The sequence below is a fragment of the Lytechinus variegatus genome, chromosome 2 (assembly GCF_018143015.1).
Source record: "Lytechinus variegatus isolate NC3 chromosome 2, Lvar_3.0, whole genome shotgun sequence".
Taxonomy (NCBI): Eukaryota; Metazoa; Echinodermata; class Echinoidea; order Temnopleuroida; family Toxopneustidae; genus Lytechinus; species Lytechinus variegatus.
Window position 1 is genome coordinate 77499196 of NC_054741.1, and position 23055 is coordinate 77522250.

The 23055-nt window shown below is 36.0% G+C and overlaps 2 protein-coding genes across 4 annotated transcripts; one reads left to right on the forward strand and one right to left on the reverse strand.

The window, feature by feature from the left end:
• Positions 1-1278: 1278 nt before the first annotated feature.
• Positions 1279-9324, reverse strand: LOC121409130 (centromere protein V-like). Of its 3 annotated transcripts, none has more exons than XM_041600961.1 (6): positions 9230-9324; positions 7706-7835; positions 6903-6972; positions 4678-4792; positions 3169-3299; positions 1279-2712 (listed from the first exon to the last, which is right to left on the reverse strand). In XM_041600961.1, exons 2-5 carry the CDS (start codon positions 7819-7821, stop codon positions 3175-3177), a joined length of 426 nt encoding a protein of 141 aa, XP_041456895.1. In that variant the 5' UTR covers positions 7822-7835; positions 9230-9324; the 3' UTR covers positions 1279-2712; positions 3169-3174. The 3 variants fall into 3 exon arrangements, with proteins under 3 accessions (XP_041456895.1, XP_041456894.1, XP_041456893.1); XM_041600960.1 differs by having other exon boundaries at positions 3162-3299; XM_041600959.1 differs by having other exon boundaries at positions 1279-3299.
• A 144-nt stretch (positions 9325-9468) lies between these two features.
• Positions 9469-17281, forward strand: LOC121409129. The gene is made up of 5 exons (XM_041600958.1): positions 9469-9865; positions 10826-10856; positions 11776-12645; positions 13075-14536; positions 14961-17281. The coding sequence occupies exons 1-5, from the start codon at positions 9545-9547 to the stop codon at positions 15802-15804; spliced, it is 3528 nt and encodes a 1175-aa protein (XP_041456892.1). The 5' UTR covers positions 9469-9544; the 3' UTR covers positions 15805-17281.
• Positions 17282-23055: the final 5774 nt, after the last annotated feature.

The following is a 23055-nucleotide window of genomic DNA, read 5'->3' on the forward strand; positions in this document are numbered from 1 at the left end:
GAGCTAGCTATATACCTCGGAGGTACCGGGGGGGGGGGGGGGTGGTATAAATCAGGTGGGTTGATCGACCAGCATGAAGCAGGGCGGGGGGGGGGGCTGGCCTTGAGGACTCGACTCCTTAATTGATAATTTCATCAAGGAGTCATCAAGGCTAGGCGGGAGGGGGAAGTTGCAAAATCCTCCAGGGAAAATCCTTTCTTCACATCTACACTCCTTGGCAAATTCAGTTTTCTCATTATATTCCACACTTTACACTCGTAATATATTCACTTTTTCTTATCAAGATATACAAATCAATTTCACCCTTCATGCAATTCTACTGAATTTTTCACATATATTCCACATTCACAAATGCCCCGGAGGGGCCACTTACATTGACGAGTGGATACCATGCGCGACCAAAAATACACGAAAAAAGGATGTCTTTTTCACGATAGGGCACGTTACGTACGTAACGTGATAAGGGTGTCAAAAACACAAAAATAATGAAAAAAGGGTATCTATTTCGCTAGGAAAATTATGTGTTTAGGGTCAAATTTGCGGGGATGATAAAACAAAAATTAAATGTTTTATAAAGGATGTCCTTTTTGCCCCAAAACTACGTGTTTAGAGTCCGATTTGTGCGAGGTGTAGAAGTGGGGTCGTACTAAACCAAATAAGGTAAAGCCGACGACGGAAGGACCCGTATAACAATAAAACATTCCTGTACTTGTTTAGGGGGTTATTTCAGGGAATATTTGCCAAGAGTATCGTTTTGTTTCCAATACTTCCAATACTTGTTAAGGGTAGGGTTTTACACTCCAATACTTGCTAAGGGGTGCATTTTCAGAATATGGAAATTACGTGTTTAGGGTGCTTTTCGAGACCCATGGTCGCGCATGGTATCCACTCGTGAATGGAAGTGGCCCCCCGGGACAAATGCCTAACTACTTTCACTTTCTTTTCATTCACATTTCATCTACTTCAGGATTCCATTAATTCTTTCACAATATAGCCTGGCTAGTCCACACTCTCTCATATACTCCTCACTTTCTCTTAACCATTACCTTCAACAGTATATATATTCCCCAGCCTATTCTCTCTAACACATTTTCAATGATTGAATATGTTCCTGACTTTTCAGAATGTTTCATGTCCATGCATTTCCTTACATTGCATGAACACTCTCAAGTTGAATTTACACCCTATACAAATAACACTCTTGCTCTTCTTCAAAGCCCAAAGCAATTGGAAAGAATTGGAATTGATGAAGGAGATAACACACAAAAACACATGATATGAAAATATATTTGATATATTTAATCATAATAAAAAACAAGAGACAATGAAATTCAATTCATTGAAAAAATACCATTCTAAACAATATTTCAGGCATTATATACCACAACATGACAGAATTGACTTCAAAGGAGAATGAAGCCCTTGGATCAACTAAGCTTGTCTGAAAACAGAAAATCAAAGAAACAAATCACTGAAAGCTTAAGAAATATTGAACAAATAATGAGAAAGTTACAAGCATTTGAATGCAAGATCCCTAATGCTATGGATGCCCCCCCCTCTGGCAATACGACCAAAAGTTGTGAGGTCACAGAAATAAAACTTCCCCCTTTTACAAAGAAAGTACACCACATCTTTTTTGTTCATTTTAATGATCCAAACTCTTTGCCCATGATATATATGAAACATTTTACCTTTACTACATATCCTCCCATGAAAAGAAAGCACCTGATCTTTGGATAGACTTGATAAATGTGACAATTTCAATCAATAAAAGAACAGTTTTATTAAAACACCATCCACAACTGAAATTAGTCTTATGAGAAATGAGGGAAAAGGCAAATATTGTGTTGCTGCAAAATGAAATATATGTGTTGTATACTTTATAAAGTAAACCCAAGTTTAACTGTATGTAGACTGAACAGGATTTTTTAATCCACACCTCCTTGGATACGTGTCAGTCTTACTTTTTCACTATTGAAAATATTTCAATGACATTTATTATATACTCATCATATTATTCTTCTTTCATATAATAAAAATCATTTACAAACAAAAATTTTCACTTTAGAATTAAACGATTTGTAATACTTGGTGAATAAAGGAAACTAGCATTTCATTAAATTATGGTCTAAGCTAGGTTGAGGAATTGTGTTGAACTAATTATGTGAATACCACCTAATGCATTTAATGCAACACAGGATTTAAACATTATTATGATTACAAAACAAATTAAAATATGAATTCTGAACCAACAGCAATATTTTAGTACTGCAATACAACTTTAATACCATAATAAATTTCATTGAGGCCTATTTGCATGATGAAACAATTGATCAATTATGTACAGTGTATTTTGGATATGTAATTCTAAGCATGGTACCATTTCACAACTTATATCACAGAAGACCATGTAAAATGGGTTGAGGGGAATTGTTGAACCTGGGGTAGTTTCAATCATAATTGTATCATCCTGAAATCTTGACAGTTTTTACCACAACATACTTCATTTTTTATGAATACATCTTGCCAGGCCAGAGTGAACCTCTAAACAGAAATATTTATATCAGTGAATTGATATGGGTGTCAGACATTTCTGGATCCAAAAAGCAGGGCCAAAGGGGGGTTTAGATTGTGGATTGTTACTACAGGTACTCTTCTATACATTACAGAGCTGGTCCTTTCATAGCCAGGAAGTAGAGAGAGTCAATACATCTATAAATAGAATCCTTTTTAATAAAATTTGTAATGATATACTCCGCTGCTTGCTTTTGTTGATATGGAGTCAATTTTGTAAGTGTGAATGAACACAACTCATCAAGTCAAAAGACAGTAACGCCAGTATTTTTTGGGGGGTTATCTAATAAATATTTAGTGCTTTGTTAAAATTTTACATTAGCATTCTTTCAATAAATAATTCCATTTTTAATAAGTTCTTATCTTGTTGCTTAGTCTGGTAATCCTTGAGAAAACTTTTTGGTCCTCAAGAACAATCTATATTTGAAAGGTATAGATGCATAAAATGTGTATCATTGACTGAATCTATTTTCTGAAAAATATTCATGAGTGTATATATATTACGGGGAAGAATAGTTCCCCAACAATTGCACCAATCTTTTTACAATTTAAGTTTACAAGATCATCTAATCAAATAGTTCATTTACCTTTTACCTTTCTTTATTGTTTATTAAAAGTTTCATAGCCACCCTTTGCTGTGAAGGTTTCTTCCCAATTAACTCCATGAAACCTCTCAACTATCTCTCCTTGTATAGTCCCAGGGTCTATGCAATGAGGGGCGATTCCTTGGGGGGGAGGCAAAGAAAGAAGGGATAAATTATTTGTTATAAATTATTCTAGGACACACAAATTATTTATATCTTTTGGAGACAGGTGGCCAATATCACCTAATTTTCTGGTAAATGTAGTCCTGACAATATTAGCAAAATCTAAGTTGCATATAGCATACCGACTGATCAATAAGCAGGGGAAGCTTGAAATATATTTATAAACATGATTTACAACAAATTAAACATCATAAAATTTCTTGACACAAAATAAAAGTTTGGTTTTCTTTATCAACATAGTTTTATTTATAGATGATGACTAAACCTGTACCTAACATCCCAAAATACAGTTAAGTATGGATAATTGATTCCACAAGGACTATTGTTTATAGGTTTTAAAACATTTGAAAAGAAGAGAAAATTAAAAAGTAAATAGTAATACTAAAATGGATGGTAGAAATAGTACTTGCTTAGACTTTTAAGCTAGGATTCAATGGAAAATATACTACCGCCAAATTATGCATTCACAAGACCAATCAGACTTGAAAAAGTCATTCAGTTGCAAAATAATACTGCATTAAAGGGGAAGTTCACCCTGAAGAAAACTTTGTTGTAAAAATAGCAGAAAAAATATTTAAAAATATTGGTGAAGGTTTGAGGAAAATCTGTTAAAGAAAAAGAAAGTTATTAGGGTTCAAAGTTTTGGATTTGTGACGTCATAAACGAGCAGCTGCCCCATGTGTTATGTAATATAAAATGCATGAATTTCAAATTTTATATGGTTGCTGATGACTTAATTTTGTTTTCTATTCATGATCGAGTGTGAAATGATTTGTCTATTGATATACAAAAGGTACATTAAAAACCATTTTCAATTTTCTGAGAAAATGACATTTCATTGATTTTTTACCATTCGCTATGTAGGAATGCTGCTCGCATATGACATCACAAATCAAATAATTGAAATTCTATTAACTTTTTAATTATTTGATGAATTTTTCTCAAACCTTCGTCAATATTTTCTTACTGTTTTTTCTGCTATTTTTACATTAAACTTTTTGTCAGGGTGAACTTCCCCTTTAAAAAGACTGTTCTTTTTGTCACCTTTGGCCCACAGAATCTTCTACTAATAAAAATCTGTTGAAGGTCAGTATGGCGTTATAACCTTTATATATAAAACACACACAAACATTTACCAGGGGTCTTTTCGGGGTATGATTTACTCAGAGGGAACTTTAACTTTTCTGATAAAATAAATGGGTATTGTCATAAATTAATCTATTTTCCAAATGTTCTTCCTTCATTTTTGGTCTCCTTTTCTTCCTTTTTTTTTCTTGATACTTTATAGATGGGCTGATGATTCCCCTCCCCAGGTGACATCGCCCCGAAGACTAACCTTTGCAGTCAGGGCTTGACCTCGGAGTGTAGAAGCTCTGTACTCCACATACTTTACAAAATGTATGTTTGGCTTGGTGTGTGTTGAATGTGTAACATGTCAGCATGTCCTCTCCCTGACAAATACAATAAAAAGCATGGAGGAAATAGATGATAGGGAAAATTAAATTATAAGCGTTAAATATGTCTTTTTTGGTTAAAAAAAACACTACCATATGGAAGATATCAAAAGCTGATTATAATGAAGAAAAAGTGAATGTAAACGGATAATCTATTTATATTGGCTATTAAATAATATTCATTCTTAAGACATTTAATTCCATGGTCATCAATATAATGATAACATTAGTTTCAACTTTCAAATAACATATTATTTATCTGAACTACATCTGTTTAGAAGCAATATATTACCCTGTTCATTGGCACATTAAGGCCTATCATGCAACTTTCTTCTAGCCCAATCCATTAAATTTTCATACCATGTACCAGTAACTGCTATATTGTGGGGTGGTATGCCTAGGCGGAGGCTTTATAAGCTTGATGCTGTTATGCTACTCATTAGCATTGTGAGATTACAGACAGATACACACCCATCTTGTGTTAGAGGTTTTTTTTTAATGGATGAATGTCCCATGGCAGTTTTTTTTTAAAGAAAAACGCCTGCCGCATCATGGTTAATAAAAATATAAAAAAAAACAAGATGTGGGGTTAAATCCTTTGCAAAAACTGTAGTCTCGCCACATCAGAGGCATTGTTTCCATATGATAGTAGGGACATAGCCGCAGCCTCCGCCTACATTACAATGAATGTAGTCTCGCTAAACCAGACGCATCACCCGGGGGAGGGGGGCCACTTCCATTCACAAGTGGATACCATGCGCGACCATGGGGTCTCGAAAAGCACCCTAAACACGTTATTTCAATATTCTGATAATGCACCCCTTAACAAGTACTGGCGTGTGAAACCCTACCCTTAACAAGTATTGGAAACAAAACAATACTCTTGGCAAATATTACCTGAAATGAACCCCTGAACAAGTACAGGAATGTTTTATTGTTACGGGTCCTTCGGTCGTCGGCTTTACCTTATTTGGTTTAGTACGACCCCACGTCCTTCTACACCTCGCGCAAATCGGATCGGACTCTAACACGAAGTGTTGGGGCAAAAAGGACATCCTTTATAAAACATTTTAATTTTGTTTTATCATCCCCCCAAATTCGACCCTAAACACGTAATCTTCCTAGCGAAATAGATACCCTTTTTTCATTATTTTTGTGTTTTTGACACCCTTATCACGTTACGTACATAACGTGCCGTATCGTGAAAAAGACATCCTTTTTACGTGTTTTTTTGGTCGCGCATGGTATCCACTCGTCAATGTAAGTGGCCCCCCCGGCGCATCACTCAAAGTGAAGTATAATGGCAGAAATATAGATGCAGTCTCTGTCTATAAGCAAGTTTGCATCAAGTTTTGCAATATAAAACTAGCATATATTGACAGAACTCATTTTCAACAGGACTTTGAGTTTGTCACTACGAATTTATCATAAAGGTAAAGTTAACCAGACATCAAGGTTGCTTTATGAGACCTTATGCATTGGCATCATTGCTCTGCTATCTTAGAAGCTGAACCCATTGCCTTGCATGTGTTTGTGATCTGCAGCTGGCGCATCTCTGACAATTCCGTTTACGCGATATCCTTGATAGAGGGCGCTATGAGATTATGACATCATATGCATAAGGTCTATAAAGACAGAAAAATGTAAGAAACATTAATAAAAGTTTGATGAATATTTATACATAAGCCTCCCTCATATCATGTGTTTAAATTAAATTTTCTCAGAATATTAAAAATCATTATACACGACCCTTTGCATTCAATACATCATCACCAAGTCAGATTACCTCACTTCAAACAGAATCCCAGTCATCTTGAACCATTAAAAATAGGTTTATATGGAATTAATATTAAATCAAGACATTGGGCAGCTACTCCAATGTGACCCCCAAATATCAAAAGTTTACAATTCCGAACTAATTTAAACTTACAATATATATTGTGTTTTGTTAAGACTCAATTGATGTTTGTTCTCATTTGACCTTGATTTTATCAAACCACATTGATGTCAGTAGGGAATTCCTCTTTAAAATGCAATATTTCCTCATACTGTGTAGCAATATCAATCAATCTAAACCAATTATTTATTTTGTAAGAAGGGGACTAACCTGTAATAGTTTGAACTTTGAGTTTGGGACTATGAAATGCCTGTTCTGTTTCTTCACACATATGCTGCAACTGAAATTAAAAATGGGTTCAATATCACAACATGCACATTCAAACTATAAAAAAATAATATTACACTCTATATAATAAAAGTTAATCACTACAAAAATATTTTATTAAATTATAAAGATGAGCATTTTGTTTATCAGTACTTCAATGAGAGCTACAAGTTTCAATTTACCATTTTGGTTAGGACAGTTTGTGATCGAGGGGTGGGAGGGACTCCCTGTGACTTTCAAGAAAAAAAAAGAGGTTCATAATATCCTGTGTTTTAATTAGAATTAACACAAACTCACTAATGGGGCACTTTGCCACATCAAAATGGCAGGTGTCTTCCTTTTCAATGCACAATAGAGAGCCCACCTTTAGTAATCAATAAATAACACTAAAATTATAGGTGAAAACAATTTTCAATTTAATCACCATTCTAAAAAAACATTAATATTCAAGTGTAGGCACCTATTATCTGGACAAAAACATTGAGAAGCTTATATTTGGGGATTGTTGGTTAAAGAACTTCATAGAGAGTAATTAGAGAGGGAAAGAGACCGACTCAGAGAGCGAATTCATTGAAATGAATTTTATTTATGGGTACATTCACCAAAATTTAAAGAATATAGTGTTAATCATACTTATATTATTGAGTTAAATGAATTACAAGAACATTTCATTAATCTTTGTCATATCATCTCAATTCATACCCGTTCTTCATAATAAATAAAATAATGATAATCATGTTACTTACTCACAGTCCATTACAGTAATAACAGCTGGAGCCATTGCTTCAAATCTCACCAATCCACAATGACATCCTCCTGTGTGTTTGATCAAAGGGGTCTCTTCTTTGGTTTCAGTGGCCATGCTTCACTAGGATCCTATTCATAATCAAAGAGAGGATTGCTCATACTTCAGTCACATAATTCAGTCAGAAATACTGTTCCTTCTAAAGTTATTAAATTTTCTTACTAATCCTCTTCCTTCTCATTCATCTCTTCATTTTTTCTTTCTTCTCCTTTTAATTCTTCTCTTCCTCCCCCTCTGTCTCGTTTTTTTCTCGCAACCTCTTTTTTTTCTTCTTCTACTCCTTATTCCCCTCTATCCCTCTCTTTTAACAAAAAAACATCAAGATGGAATCAGTAAATTATATAAATCACACCTTGTCCTCCAAGTGGCAAATGCTAGACTTTCTTTTTTTTAGGGGGGAAGGGTTAATTGGTTCCTACTTTTAGTCATTTATTTTTTATTACCTCAATAATAAACAAATTTCAACTCTTTGCTCTCTGTATAATAATATTTGTGAAGTTTCCCTTTTTATTTCAAAAAGAGGGCTTCAGAACAGTATGCTCCAAAGGAGTGGATATATTATCAGACATATAATTCCTTTTCCATACCATCTTTCATAAGAAAAAAAAATTATGTGATACATATAATTTGAATTGCACAGGGGTGAAATCTGTAGCAAATCTGTTGAGCAAGCAACCATTTATGACCAAGTTTTAACCTGGACTCTAGCTGTAAGTCAAAGGAACATAGCTAATTGCAGCCACTTGTTCACTGCTACCACCCTGCCTGTGGGGAATCTACAGGTAGGACTATGGTATGCCAATGTTGTACAGAGCACACAAGGTTATATTATAACCTTGTTCATTGAATGAGTGATTGCAGCAAACAAACATTCCTTGGACATGTTGGAAGTAGGCATACAGACTTTGCCCCTCTGTATTCTAAATGTTGAGAAAGTCTTTAAAATCATGGTCAATTTGCCACATCACTGTAGATCTATATCTTGTACATTATAAGCAACTTGTCCATATTTTGTCAAATCATAAATCAAGAAATGTATGCTAAAAAAACGGTCTCTAGTTACTAAAGACGATTGTCAAAACAGAGAAGTCTAGGCCTACACCATTCTCACTACCTTCCTAAGACTTGGTAGAAAATGTTTGAATAAAACTTATTTAATTTCATACAATAAAATACAAAAGAACAAGTGGGGATATGACGACATAATCTGCCCACCTAATGAATATTAATCAAGACATACCGTAGTAGAACTGTTTCACCCGAATAAATAATGCGAATCTTAATCTTTAAATGTTTAATGAATTAGCATGAGGGCCGATAGTAGGCTAGTATTTAATAGTAACTTTGTTAATTTGTTATCCGATTTTGATCAAACTTTCAGCATTTTGCTCTGTCGGTGAATTTTACTCTATTTATATTTATTTAGATATGCCCATGGTCATTATATCTGCAGCATTTTACTTGCCCTCTATTGTCACTTCACCCTAGAATTCTTTGTAGAAGTTTATATCTGTCGTCTGTAGCTGTATACGCTCTCAATTTGTGTAGAGTGTACCGCACTGTACTGTAGACTATGTTACATGTATACTATACTAGAGAAGCGCGAATGAGTTGGTAGTGCAGCCTTGGTCATGTGACCATTTCTATTGTCAGGTGATTATGAATTTGCATTGTCCTATCCTAGCTGCAGCGCTGCTAGTGTGCTACCCTACTATTCGGGCCAGCGCCAGCCTCGTACAAGTACAGCGATTGAGAGAGCTCGAGCGGTGGGATTGCAGAGATGGCCATGTCTTCATCTGAAGCGGCAAACTCCAGCTCCAAAGTTGGGCCTAAATCTGGAGGTGGAAAAACTGAAGCGCTTGTTGGTAAACTAGATCCCAGTGTTGACCCGATGATCATTAAATCAACTTTGAAGACCATTAGAGAGAAAATTCACAGTTCCAAGCAATTTTACAAAGAGTTTCTAGTCAAGTTTTATTCATCGGATGGAGGGAGCAAACTGCTTGAAATCTTGAAAGAAAAGACTGAAGATGAAGAGCTTGTTGACCTTTCTGTCAGTGTATTGGCTACTTGTTGTTTAGATCAAAACAATGCTGAGCAGGTACTTTGTTACTTATTACATTTTGGTACATTTGATACTTTGATTGTAGGCACTGGGCATCATTGGAGAGACAAGACGGCATTATCGTGATATAGGGAACCACCGTTCACTTCACACAGCAGCGCTTTATTCAGTCACACGCATGGTTCCCTATTTCCACCTCCATTCACTTTGTACACAAGTGCGCGTACACAAATCTACGAGTGGTTCCCAAAACCACGATATGGCCGACAAGACATTTTGCTTTGGTTTGATTCACCTAGAAATTAATGAGATCACAATTTCTTTATTAACTTACGACATATACAGTAGGTAGTGATACTTGTTATTATTTTTATTAGAAGAAGAAAAAGGATCCATGTCTCATAGTCATACTGACTGTGTATGTATCTATCATCAAGATCAGTTGAATAAAGATCAATCACAGAAAGTTTTTGTAAAAGTAATGTCAATTATAAATGAGTTTTGCTTTGACTCGTGCACAATAATCACTGTGTTGAAGTGAGGCCTTTCCAAGATGATATGAATTTTAAGTGTTTTTTATGGAACTAAATAGTGTTATTTCTAGGAATAAGTTTCATTTGTACCTCTTATATTGATTTCATTAGCAAAATTTTTTTGAAAGCTTTATAGCCCATTCATTAAAATTCACCCCCCCCCCCCTTCTGGGGGATGTTTAACAAAGATTTAAATATGACTTAGAGTTGCAATTAAATACCGGGTTGCGTACGGTATGAAAGGCTTGACCGCAGTGGTCAGATCGTCTCAAGAGGACGCGCACTAATGCGTATGAGCGCATCTATCGATAAGATCGCGCGTTGCATATCTTGTACTCGTCGGCATTTAAGTGCGACTTAAGTCATACTTACATGTAAATCTTTGCGAAACACCCCCCTGGATTATAAACAGTGTCCCTACTTGCAAGTCACGCTTTTGGTATTATTTATCTTTTCATTACAGGTCAAAGATTGTTCTGGAATTGCAATTATTGGTAAGTAAAGGATCTGTCCTGAAAGTTCTCTTTGTTTCACTGGTCTAATAAAATACATTGTAGCAATTCTCGACTTTTCATTTTGTTGCTATTTTCCAAGCATGCCTAACAAGTATGGCTTCTTTAAGTCTATGTCCTACATTTGAGGAAGATACTGGTTATACTTTTTTCATTATCACAAGGAAAACAAAATTTTTTTTTAATTAATGATCTTAACAAAAAAGTAAGATTTCAGCACAATGAAGCAACAAAAGGAAATATTAGAAGACCTTAGTCCAGTTGATAAAGATTATAAAAACATACATTGAATGATATTCGCATAAAATTTACTGGAAAAAGTATTGTCATATCAGGGGAAAGCCTGGTGACATGTGCTTGTGCAAAATAAGATACCCGAAATTTTATCCAATGTTTCAACAAAGTGATAACAAATTTCCCAATACTTAAGTTATTTTAATATAGGCCCCTAATCATCAATTTTTGACAAATAATAAACTCTTCATTCAGATGTTTGTTGATGAGAAAAAAAAATTAATCTACAAAGATCATATTTCAACTTCAGGCAAATTGGACCAAATGATTGTGAATCTTATTAAGTGCCCAAGAACAAGTTCCAGTTCTGTCTACCCGTTAATATTTTGAAGTTAAAACTTACACCGGTAATACCTTTATCTGTATCACTGTATCCACTATCTGATTCCTAAAGATGTTATTGATAGTTATCTATATGTTCTTAGTCTTGAATCAATTTAATACACAGGAGCGATCACATTCTTTGTGAAAAATCAATTGCCATAATGGCAGTTGATGACCCTTAATACTCCTTGATTTACGAGCCAGTGATAAGACTTTCATTCTTCACCATTTCATATTATTTTTGTATTATTACAAACTTCTTTTGGTTTTTATTTATTTTCAGCCTCAGTCCTCCGGCATTATTCAAAATCCTCCATCAGCATTACAAACAGATGTGCAAGGGCTCTTGCTAATCTTGCCCGAAGCACAGACATTGAGGATAACCTGGAAGAAGATGTCATACCAATCCTGGTTCATGCGCTCGATGTCACTGAAGATAGTGGCTGTTGCCATAGCCTGCTCCGAGTCCTCAAGATATTTGCCTCAAGTAAAGACAAAACTATCTTATGGAATATCATTGGATGTGGAGGACTGCGTGTTGTTTGTGAAAAGTCCAAGTCAAAAGATAGCAAGCTTGTTCTCTTGGCCGCTGAAACTGCTGTAGCCCTCACTGCACCATTTGACAAACGGAAGTTACGCTGTGCCCTGACACTACCTGCAGCTGCGGCAAATCCTGTTCTGGAGAATGATAGTCTGTCCAATCTCTTTGACCTTCTATCACACCATAAACCAGAGGTACAATATAACTCTTGGGAGTGCATTGGAAATCTGATGTCCAGTGACATTGGAAGAGCAGCACTTGGGAATGCAGGATTCGTGAAGTTTTACCTGGCAACGGCCAAGAATGAGGACGTCAAGAAATCTGTCAGGGAACGATGTGCCCAGTACCTTTGCCTCTGCTGCCAGGAATCTGTGAACAGAGCCAAGATGTCAGAACTTGATGGTTTACAGTTTCTCATTGATCTTATAAGTGGTGATTCAGATTCTCTTCCAGATGTCCCTTCTGCTCTGGTGATTGCTGCCATAGCTGAATTTCGTTATGATGCCAGTTCTATGGAGCAGTTTGCTAACAATAATCTTGTGAAGGTACTCATTCAACATCTTCAGAAGAAAGTAAAGGAACAAAGAGAGCAACCAGATGAAGATGAAGAAAGTATGATCTTATTTATTGATATGATTTTGATTTTTAACATGTTCAGTGTTATGATTTTCAAAGATGAAATACTAGTTTAATTCTTTGTACAATGGTTTATTATATAGAGCTTGATTGCAATTAACGACAATACAGAGCAGACATATTGCTTAATTTCTCTTGCAATTATGAGAGTATTAGATAAGAGTTGGACTTACAATCAATAGTGCTTTTAACTGCGTAAAAAAACCCCAAATATTAGTCTGTAGTAGAATCCTTTAACTGCAGTATCATATATTGAAGAAAATAATAATAAGTGTTGCTTACTCTGGGAAGTGAAAAACTGTATTTATATGGGGTTTTCTGCTTGATTTTGTATTCATTATTTATAAGAGTTCTAAAAAAAAAATATATTTTTCACAATTCTTCTTCATTTTTTTCAATAAATAGAGGCATCAGGATTGGAAGAAGATGAATCTATGGAGAGAGGAGCCAGAAAAAGAAAGAGAAAAAGACCAAGGGGGAGCTCAAAGAGAACCAGACTCGATTCTGATTTGGAAGATTCTGATACTCACACTGGTATTGAAATTGACAAACATCTCTTGAATCCAACAATAACGATTCCTCAGCCACTGACCAAAGATTGTGATGATGGTTTATCACCGCAGTATTCAGCCCACTGGTATCCAGAGAGCCCAAGGCTTTCACCACCCCCTCAGAACTTAGCAGGGTCATCACCATCAAAGTATTATACCTCGGGCCTTTCACCACCAAGAGCTCATTTTAGTACATCCCCACCTCACATACACCAACCTACTTACCAGTTTCCCTCATCTATGATGTCTCCACCCAAGAGTGACAGTGCTTCTCCAGGGAGTAGTCCGTCTCATTTTTATGACCCATCATCTCCTCAGAAGTTCTTTGGTTACTCAGAAGAAATCTTTAGTCCTGTGGTGAGCGAAGAATCAGACATTGATACTAATTCAAACACCAGCTCAGAAAGTTTTAATAGTACAGATGGGGAAGACAAGGGGGTTAATTTAGCAGGAGGTGGGACTAGGTCACTGATGCAACATGATGATGGGCAGCAAAGTGGAATGTTGGCACAGGCAACAAGAAAATTGACCCTGTCGAAATGTGACACAGCAAATTTGTCAAAACCTGAAGATACTTCATCTATCCATGTTGTCTCTGGATCAAAAATGGAAGTTGAGAAAACAGGATCTGTAGCAGAGGTCAAAGGAACTACCAAGGCCAGCAACCAGTCACTGTACCCTTCACCTAGCCCATCAACATCCTGCTCCAGAAGTCCAAAGAATCCTGTCCCTAGGGCTATGAGAATTCCTTCTTCTCCAAGGACGAGCTTTAGCTTTGATCTCCCCGATGGAGAGAAGACACCCACGAAACAACCCGAGATACGTCCAAAGCGCAGACACGAGGAAGAAAACATTTTGCTAATCCTTCAAGAAGTGATACTCCTTCACCAAATCCCCTCAATCATGTATATCACTAAAGAGTGCTCAGTTGAGACCCTGCTTCACTTTGCAACTGTGGACACGGTGGCCAAAGACAGAGCCAATGTGCTACTCAAGGATATACTTTCTTCCAGATTATTCTATGACAAACTGATGTCTCACAACATTCCATTTCTTGTCTATAGGTCTCTAACAGCTAAAGAAAGACAATGTAGAAGGATTGAAAATCAGCAACCTGCCAACAGGATCAGAGGATCCATCGATGATAAAGACAAAAGTCTACATGAGAGACAGCGGAGCAGGGTACAGGAGTATCTTGATATCTTGAGGGACATTGGTGAAAGCTCGTTTGGGCGAAAGGAGATGGAACATGTTCTGAGAGAACAACAGAAGGAAAGGAGACTTTCTGCAGCTTTGTCATTGCCATATCTTTTCAGGTAAAGTGGTTAAGATTATTAAAATACAGCATTCCATTTGCTTCAAAATGTTTACTTCATTGTTTATCCCTCCTATTCCTCTCCCACCCCCTCTACGAAGTAAAGTTCATTTTGTTATGTTGTATTGTATGTGTAGTAGGATTCTTTTTTGGGGGGGGGGGGGGGTTACAAGTAGAAATACCTAATAGCACAGGAACATTATTATCTCTGTGTATTGTAACAAAAAGATAAACTTTCAGTGTAGTGCATACAACTATGATCTTGGTTGGGTACTGCATTCTGTAGTTGATTGCAACCTTGCTATCTAATTTGAATAGTCTAGATCTCTATTAGATTGCCCCTGTCATTTAGAAATATAATCATTATTGGTAGTGTGAGGTACACTAATACTCATGACTTTCAAAATCTTTTTAAATCCTAATAGATGTGAAAGAACACTTAGGGACCTCATTGTGGATTGTGAGATAATACAACAGATGTTGAGTCATTTTCAGGACCAGTCATCCAAAGACTTGTTGAGGAAAGCATGTCATAGCCTAAGTCATACATCACGGTCATTACTTCCACAATGGGAGGAATATCGGGATCAGCACTTCTCTCTTGACGCCCAGTCACCACCTGATGAAGTCATGATCACAAAGACCAATGAAGGTGATATGGCTAGTAGCAATGATTGGGATGAATGTCTCTACATGGCTCAGGAACATCTAAGCGACCTGGACCTTGTCTGCAAAGATGGTGAAACCATGAGGGCAAGTCGGCAAGTTTTGTCTGCAAGATCTGAATACTTTGCATGTCTCTTGACTGGACAGTTCCTGGAAGCAGGTCAGGAGTCAGTAACACTGGGAAGCTTTCAAATCAAGAGCCTGACCTGTGTAATTCATAGTCTGTATGACTGCCACCCTCAACACTGCAGAACCCTTCGCAGCCTTATCGGAGAAACAATGGAAAGTCTTCTGGATATCATTGCAGTGGCCAAGTTCTGCATGACTTCAAAGAACAGTTTACATCCGTCAGGATCATCTGATTACTGTTTGTTAGAACAATGGGTTACTCATATCGTACTCCATCGCAGTTTGGTAGATCGGACGGTGTGCCATCTCGTAAACTTCGCCGCACTTCATAACTGCCAGAAGCTCCTTGAATGTTGCCTACTCTTTGTACTTTGTAGACGTTCTAGACTACGTAAACACCTCAGAGTTCTCCTTGCTTCACAACTTGGTGACCAGATCAAACACTGTATTGTTGAACTGTTCAAGAATCCTTGAATACATATCTTAGAGCAGATCTTAGAGTTTGATTTTTCATCTGGCATGATTCTAATATACCACCTGTCAGTAAATAAAATGAAGGAGATTCAGTTTAATGGTATTTTAGAGTTCTATTTGATTAAGGTATAATAAGCTTCAAGCCTTGATATAAATCAAACACTGCATTGTTGAACTGTTCCAGAATCCTTGAATGCATATCTTAGAGCAGATCTTAGTTTGATTTTTCATCTGTCATGATTCTAATATACCATCAGTAAAATGTAGGAAATTTAGTTTAATGGTATTTTAGAGCTTTTTAAGGTATAATCAGCTTCAAGCCTTTATATAAATCTTAGTCCTAAAAAATATGACTTTTTAAACTGGTAATATTCAGTGTAAGCAATCTGCCTGCACCCTCCCAAAAAATATATCTGATCTACATGTAGGCTTTGGGAAAATCAGACAATGCAGGGTTCTGCATTGAACAAGTCATTTTTATAAATTCATTTGTCCATTGAAAGTATATATGACACCAACAATTGTGAAGAGCTTTGAGCAGAGCTCATCAGAGCTAAAATAACCAACACCACTCACTAAAGCCTCATATTGAGGGAACACCGTCAGTAAAATTAATAAGTCAAACATGGTACCAAATAATCTGTTAAAGATTATTCAGAATTCTATTAAGAATTCCTTATCAAATCACATTCTCTTGACAATGAAATGTCAATTACATATCAATGGCAACAGAATGGTATATTACTCAGCCTTTAACAAATTGAAGTTAGTTGCTCTAATGTATTACTAGTAGCGTTGAACTAATGAAATTAAGAAACATAATTTACAATGCAGAATCTATCAAATCTATCATTGACATTCGAATTTGGTTCAGGTAACCCTATTTTTTTCTCTCATTTATTCATATACATGTATTCTTATGAAACAGGCTTGAAGGCAAAACAGATATTGTAGTATGACATATATGTATTATGAGACTTATATTAGAATTCACAATTACTACTGACATTGTTTACATCATACAAATTTTGATTTTTTTTTTTAAGTTTTATGTGCATTCATGCACAATCTTTGAATATATTTGTTAGATTAGTTTTGAAATTGTATGTCAAAGGGCATTAGACAATTCAATACAATATTGCTCTAAACATTAAGTTTGAAGACATGTTTTGTTTTGTTAAAGGGAAAGTATACCCTTTTAATGAATGTTTGGGTAAAATCAATTAATTATTGACTTTAATGAGTTATATACAAGCAGCTACACCTTATGTCATGGGATTTATTATTTCATATATTAAATGCTCCAATGAGAAACATTTTTGCCCATCATGAACAATCAAATCAAGTTTGCATAAAAGCAAAAAGAAGAAGTTTCATGAATGTTATGTCACAAAATCAAACCTTTCAAGCCTCAGAATGATTTTGATCAAGCCTTTGTTTATGTATCTATTCAATATTAAATCAGAATTGATGTCAGAATGAATCGTTATCAGTGTCCTAAACTTTTTTCTGTAATCTGTAAAATCACATATTCCCTTGTGATATAATTCATTGGTATATTTTATGTAATGTGCATTCCTTCTTGAGATGGAACTGATACCTTCTTCAGGTATTTGTAATGCTATATATATGTCTGTATTTGCTTTTATTGCCTAATTTCTTTGTCTATGTGATGATTAGTAATGAAAATGAAAATCCATAATTCATTGATCGAAATAGACATGAAATGAAATACTCCAAAAATTTGCTTTGCGCAATTGATCGTGGGCCCGGCAGCCGCTGTGCAGTGCCAGATCGACGAGGCTCTATCCCTTTAGTTGCTCTTAATGAAAAGATGCTTGTGAGATTCCTACAGATCTCAAGGGTTCTGGTAAGGTGCCTTATTACTGGATAATGATTTAAATATGAATGTTCATTATAGATAGCCAAATAGGACACTAACCTGTATCATTGGGTGATTGGGCCCTTGGATTGTGACAATTAATGGCCTCTGTCATGACTACAAATGAAATCAAGGTCCCTATTTAAAATACATTCAAAGTTTCTATGACTAATTTAACTAATTTATCATCATCAAATCAAATCCCATGATTTAGTTCAATGGTAATTGTAAATGGTTATATGTTAAAAAATATATGAAATGACCCAGAGGTCTTGTAATTCAATTTCAAACAACAAAATAAATGTGGTGACATTTTGGGCTTTCCAATGTTGAACCACATATTGGAGTCATGACCTAAATTAAGCCAATGATAGGAGAGAAAGGACAAGAAAGAAAGAAAGAAAAAAAAGAAAAAGGGAAAAAAGAAATAACTGATTGATGGGGGCCATGGGAAGATGATGTCCATATTTGATTTTTCAGATGTCATGTGTATCAATCAGCAAGGCTTCCGCCTGGCCGGGACCGCGACCTTTAACATCACTTTATATCCGAAATATGTGACCAGGGAAGAAATCGTTGGTGAGAGAAAAACAATTTGCAATTTAAGAAAATTGAAATGGTATTGAAATTATAGTTCTGCAAAGACCGAGGGGGTGGGAGAGACTCGAGAAGGATACAGCATACTTGAAAATGGTAGTGAAGAAACGGTGAAAAAAAATGATAGACAATAATACAAACTTCCTGAAAGAAAATAGACCTCTGTACAATAAATAACATTTCAAACGAAGTATTTAGGTATAATTTGTATTTTAAAAATGAAACTCAAGGGAAAAAAAAGAATAGCAAATAATCACATCTATGCAGTACATAAAAAAGATCTATCATACCAACAAGCAAAGGAATTGGTGTCCCCCCCCCCAAAAAAAAAGAACATTTAAAAGACTACATGAATGAACATTCAAAAGACTACATGAATGCCACTGAGAGAATTAATTGATTTCATTGAGCTCTGAGTTTTTATGAGTGCGGGTGTCGCAAGGGGAATAAAAAGTCCGGGAAAAAAGTGTATGACTTGAAGGAAAATGACTGGGATTCTCGATGACCAAAACGTTTATATCTAAAAGAAAGTACAATATAATATTCTATCTATCTTAAAACACACACAACAAATTCTGACTCTACTTGTCTAGGAATTCTCCCTTTAAGGGCAATGTTTTTCGGTGCATAATTCGGAGCGCCAACGATCACTGTAATGTTCTAAACAAGAGATGTCGCTAGACCACTTTTGGCGCTCTGACTTTTGGAACAAGTGTTCACGTAAGTCTTGTATGTTCCAAATAATTAAGCTTTAAAATAATCTTTTATCCATTTATTTTTCTTGTACAATTATGTGAAAAAATAGATTATTTCTTTCCTGTTCAGGAAAAAAATCACCTTTACAAATTTTATTTTTATTCGTTGATTGATACGATTTTTTTTTCTCTGCTTTCACATTGTTATATAAAGAAGAGATTGTGCAGTTAATTTCATTTGTATTAATATTGATAGGCCTACTGATATAATTCCTTTGTTTCGTAACATGTACAAAATCTTGCTTTATATGAATTGTGGTCGTAAAATGATTGATTTCAATGAAAAATAAAAAAATATAAAAAACAATAGAATTTATGCCCATAAACATTTTTGCATTTAGAGTTGCATAGGGCCCAACGATAAGATTACCTTTAATAATTTTGGTTATAATGGCCCACTTTGATATTGATAGGCTAGGTGCAAAGGGACCACCCTATCCAAGGAAGAAAAAGAAAATGAGGTAAGAATGTGAGACAAACATGCTGGTGGTAGGTATCCCAAAGAAGGGAAACACAAAAGAAAAAATCCTATTAATTGACTCAATGAATTGAAAAAATGGAATGTGGAAAAGAGGGTAAGTTTAAATGGAAGCATTGAAGTGCGAATGACAAAAAGAAACGATGGGGTGAATTGGGTCGAGAAAGATGGGGATAAAATTTTTGAAAAAGCAATGTGATCCTTCTCAATGACTGTCTCAAGGACTGCACCTCACGTGCATGAAGATAATCCCTTAAAAGCTACTTTATGAAAAATTCATTTATACTGCTCGCTCTTGACACCCAGGAGAGGGCAAGAACAGGGCACTGGGAACGATTTTTTTTTTACTGTGGCGCTGATGTTAATTTGAAAAGCAAAAAAGGGGGGGGGCTTATTTTGAAATATAGGTAAATTTGCTTACATTTCTGCATTTTCACACCTATTATAATTTCAGGGGGTGCTGCCTATGGAGAATAATACACGCAGCACCCCCAAGGAAAAATTTCCATGCAGCGCAGGGTCATGTGCGAGAGAAGCCCATCGACTTGATTGGAACAGCTTGTGTCACTGTAATGCTCTTAACAAGAGATGGCGCTAGACCACTTTTTAACTTGTGCTGTATGATATTTTCCTCTATTATTTTGCAAAGGGCAATATTGAGCACAGTTCGCACTTCGCTGCCAGGCTCAGGGCAGTGTTATAGCTCCAGGCTGGTGTAAATCGAGACGTGGGCAGTGCTCAGTCCCTTATGATGTTTTAGTTGGTTAAAAATAGTGGGGGATACCCGAGGAGACAAAAAAGGGAGGGAGAAAAAGTATGAGAAGTCTGTGGCGTAGGCAGTAAGCCCCCCCCCAAAAAAAAAAAAAATGAGGGAAGGAATGTATAGGTGTAAGTTTCCAAAATGTTGTGAAAGAGCGAAAAATGTTCCTTATCATAACAAAAATCTGATGATATATTTTCGACATCATTTTCTAAACTTGAAAAAACATTTCACAATTTTTTTTTCTATCCCTTTCAATTTTCTTTTTCTTGGTAGAGGAGCTTCCCATGCATGCTCTGTGCAAGTGAACAGACAGTAACTTGCCTTAAAAAGGAAGGGAACATGATCATGAAAACCGTTGTATTGCATTCAGACAAAAAAAATGTAATTTAACTTTGCGGATAATGATGTTGGTCAACCTTTTTTTCATATTTTATACATTTCAGAATGAAACCAACTCCTGTACTCCGATGTTCATTATGGCCTATAAGATAATCAGATAATGAATGCCCCTCCCCCAAAAAAAAGGAAGAAAAAGAAATGAAAAACCCGGATCAACGGTTCACTCTCCATGCAAGCACATTGCCCCCCCCCCCAAAAAAAAAAATAATAATAATAATAACAGTGAAAAGCAATAGGACCAAGGCCCCTCGATCCCCTTGATCTGCCCCTGCCTATAAGCATAAATAATGATATACCTTTTCTCTCTATGAAAAAATACTCGTATGACAACAAATCGCAACAACTGAACGATACGTTGGTTAAAAGGTCCAAACATGGGCCATGCAACAACCAAAGAGACAGAGGTCTATAACAGGCACACTCAATTAATTAACCAATGATATTTTCAAGACTTACTTAATGATCAGGGGTAGTATCAGAAGTGGATAGGGGCGTGATCATAATGATTGATCACGGACCCGAAGCGGCTGCGGCCTTCCTATTGGTGGCGCCCCCCCCCCAAAAAAAAAAAGCCGAGGGAAAAAGGGAAAAAAGAAAAGTAGAAAAATAGAAAATTAGAAATTAGAGGCAAAAACAACAAATGGAAGGAGAAAGGAGAGGAGGGGGAAAACATACGAACAATATGAGTAAAAAAGTGCATAAGTATGTGGAGCGGAAGTTTGAAAATCTAAAAACTTTCAGGGCCACTCTTACCCCGCTCGCATTGCTTTTAATATCTATGTATTTTATCGTATAAAATGAGATAAAGGCCTACATAACTAGTATATGATTTTTTTTAAAGAGGGTGAATAGTTTTGATAATTTCCTCAAAATCTGCTTGTCACAATTCTAATTAATTTCTATATGATATGAATGATTATGCACTAAAACAGTCATGATGTCGATGACATGAAATAAAAATGTGTTTTACATAATTAAATTATGCCTAAACTCCCCCTTTACAGTTATGAATAATAAATCAGATACAGCATAGCTCACAATAGATTTGTTCCTATCGTCTCAGCAAACCTCTTTTTGGATGCCATTTTTTCAGGTCAGCATCACGCGCTTGCATTATCCTCTTTATAATTTTTCTTAAAACGCCGCTTTAAACACTCTTTTTTTTTTGGGGGGGGGGGTAGATGGGCCTACCATGACTGATCTGGGTATCACCTATATAATTTATCAAAATTTCACCTCGAATATTTAATAAACAAAAACCTATAATGCCTCATCCCCGAAACCCCCAACTTTTCGCAGTTCATGTAGCTGATCGGATGAACAGTATGAACGAATTTTCTTTTTCCTCGGCCCCCTTGTTGTTTAAATGCTAGATCTGCCCCGTCCTGTATACCCTACGGTCTATCAGATCTAAATCTTATTGCTTATGGAATTAGTCTGGGAATTAGGTATTTTATAGTTGCCAGGTCCTGTGCATCCGAAAGTTGGTACCTAAAACTTATTTGGCGTTGAGTGGCATGCGATTGGGTAGAGTATTGACAGAAAATTTTCATCTCATGCAGGGGGTTCCCTGCAAAATTCCGCCGCTCGACAACACAACAGCAAATATAAAAAAACTAGAGAGATTATAAAAAATGGAAAGCTTCAGGGTGTCCAATGATTCCCCTCTCAGAGATCTCTCCCCGTCCACATTCGAGTCCGACTAAAAAGTGTGTTTGAAAACACACACACACACTTATATATATATATATATATATGTATAGTTCAGGCCCCTGTAACTAGCTCCTAGATATACGACCCTGATCTTGTCTTGTCTTTCCGTTGATGCCCACAATCAAAGTGTGGATTATATTATACAATTCATATATATCAGGGGCGGATCCATGATTTTCCAAGGGGGGGGGGCACATTTTCCCGAGGAAAAATTTGCCATTGACAAGCAAAAAAAGAAAAAAAGAAGAAAAAAACAACTTGAAAAATAAGGATATTTTGTCCACAAAAAGATTTGACAAGCAAAAAAAAATGGGGAAAAGTCTTCACTTTCAAGGGGGGGGGGATACACTTTTATCTTAACAGCAATTTTACATACAAATTTTAATTGTGCCTCTTAAGGGGGGGCATGGGCCGGCTTAATTTTAGGCGCCCCCCCCCCTCCTTGTGGATCGGGCAGATATATTTTATGTAGTTATGAATATAACTACATATGTGTCAACTCTCTTTGTTCCCATTTCCGGGAAACACGGAAATACGAAGTGTCCACATCCCATATTGAACAGGTGATTTTCTCTTTTGAATACCCTTTTTTCTCATCTGCCACTAAAAGAAATGGATAGATAAATAGAATTCACAAAAACATTGGATGCACAGAGAGACTCGC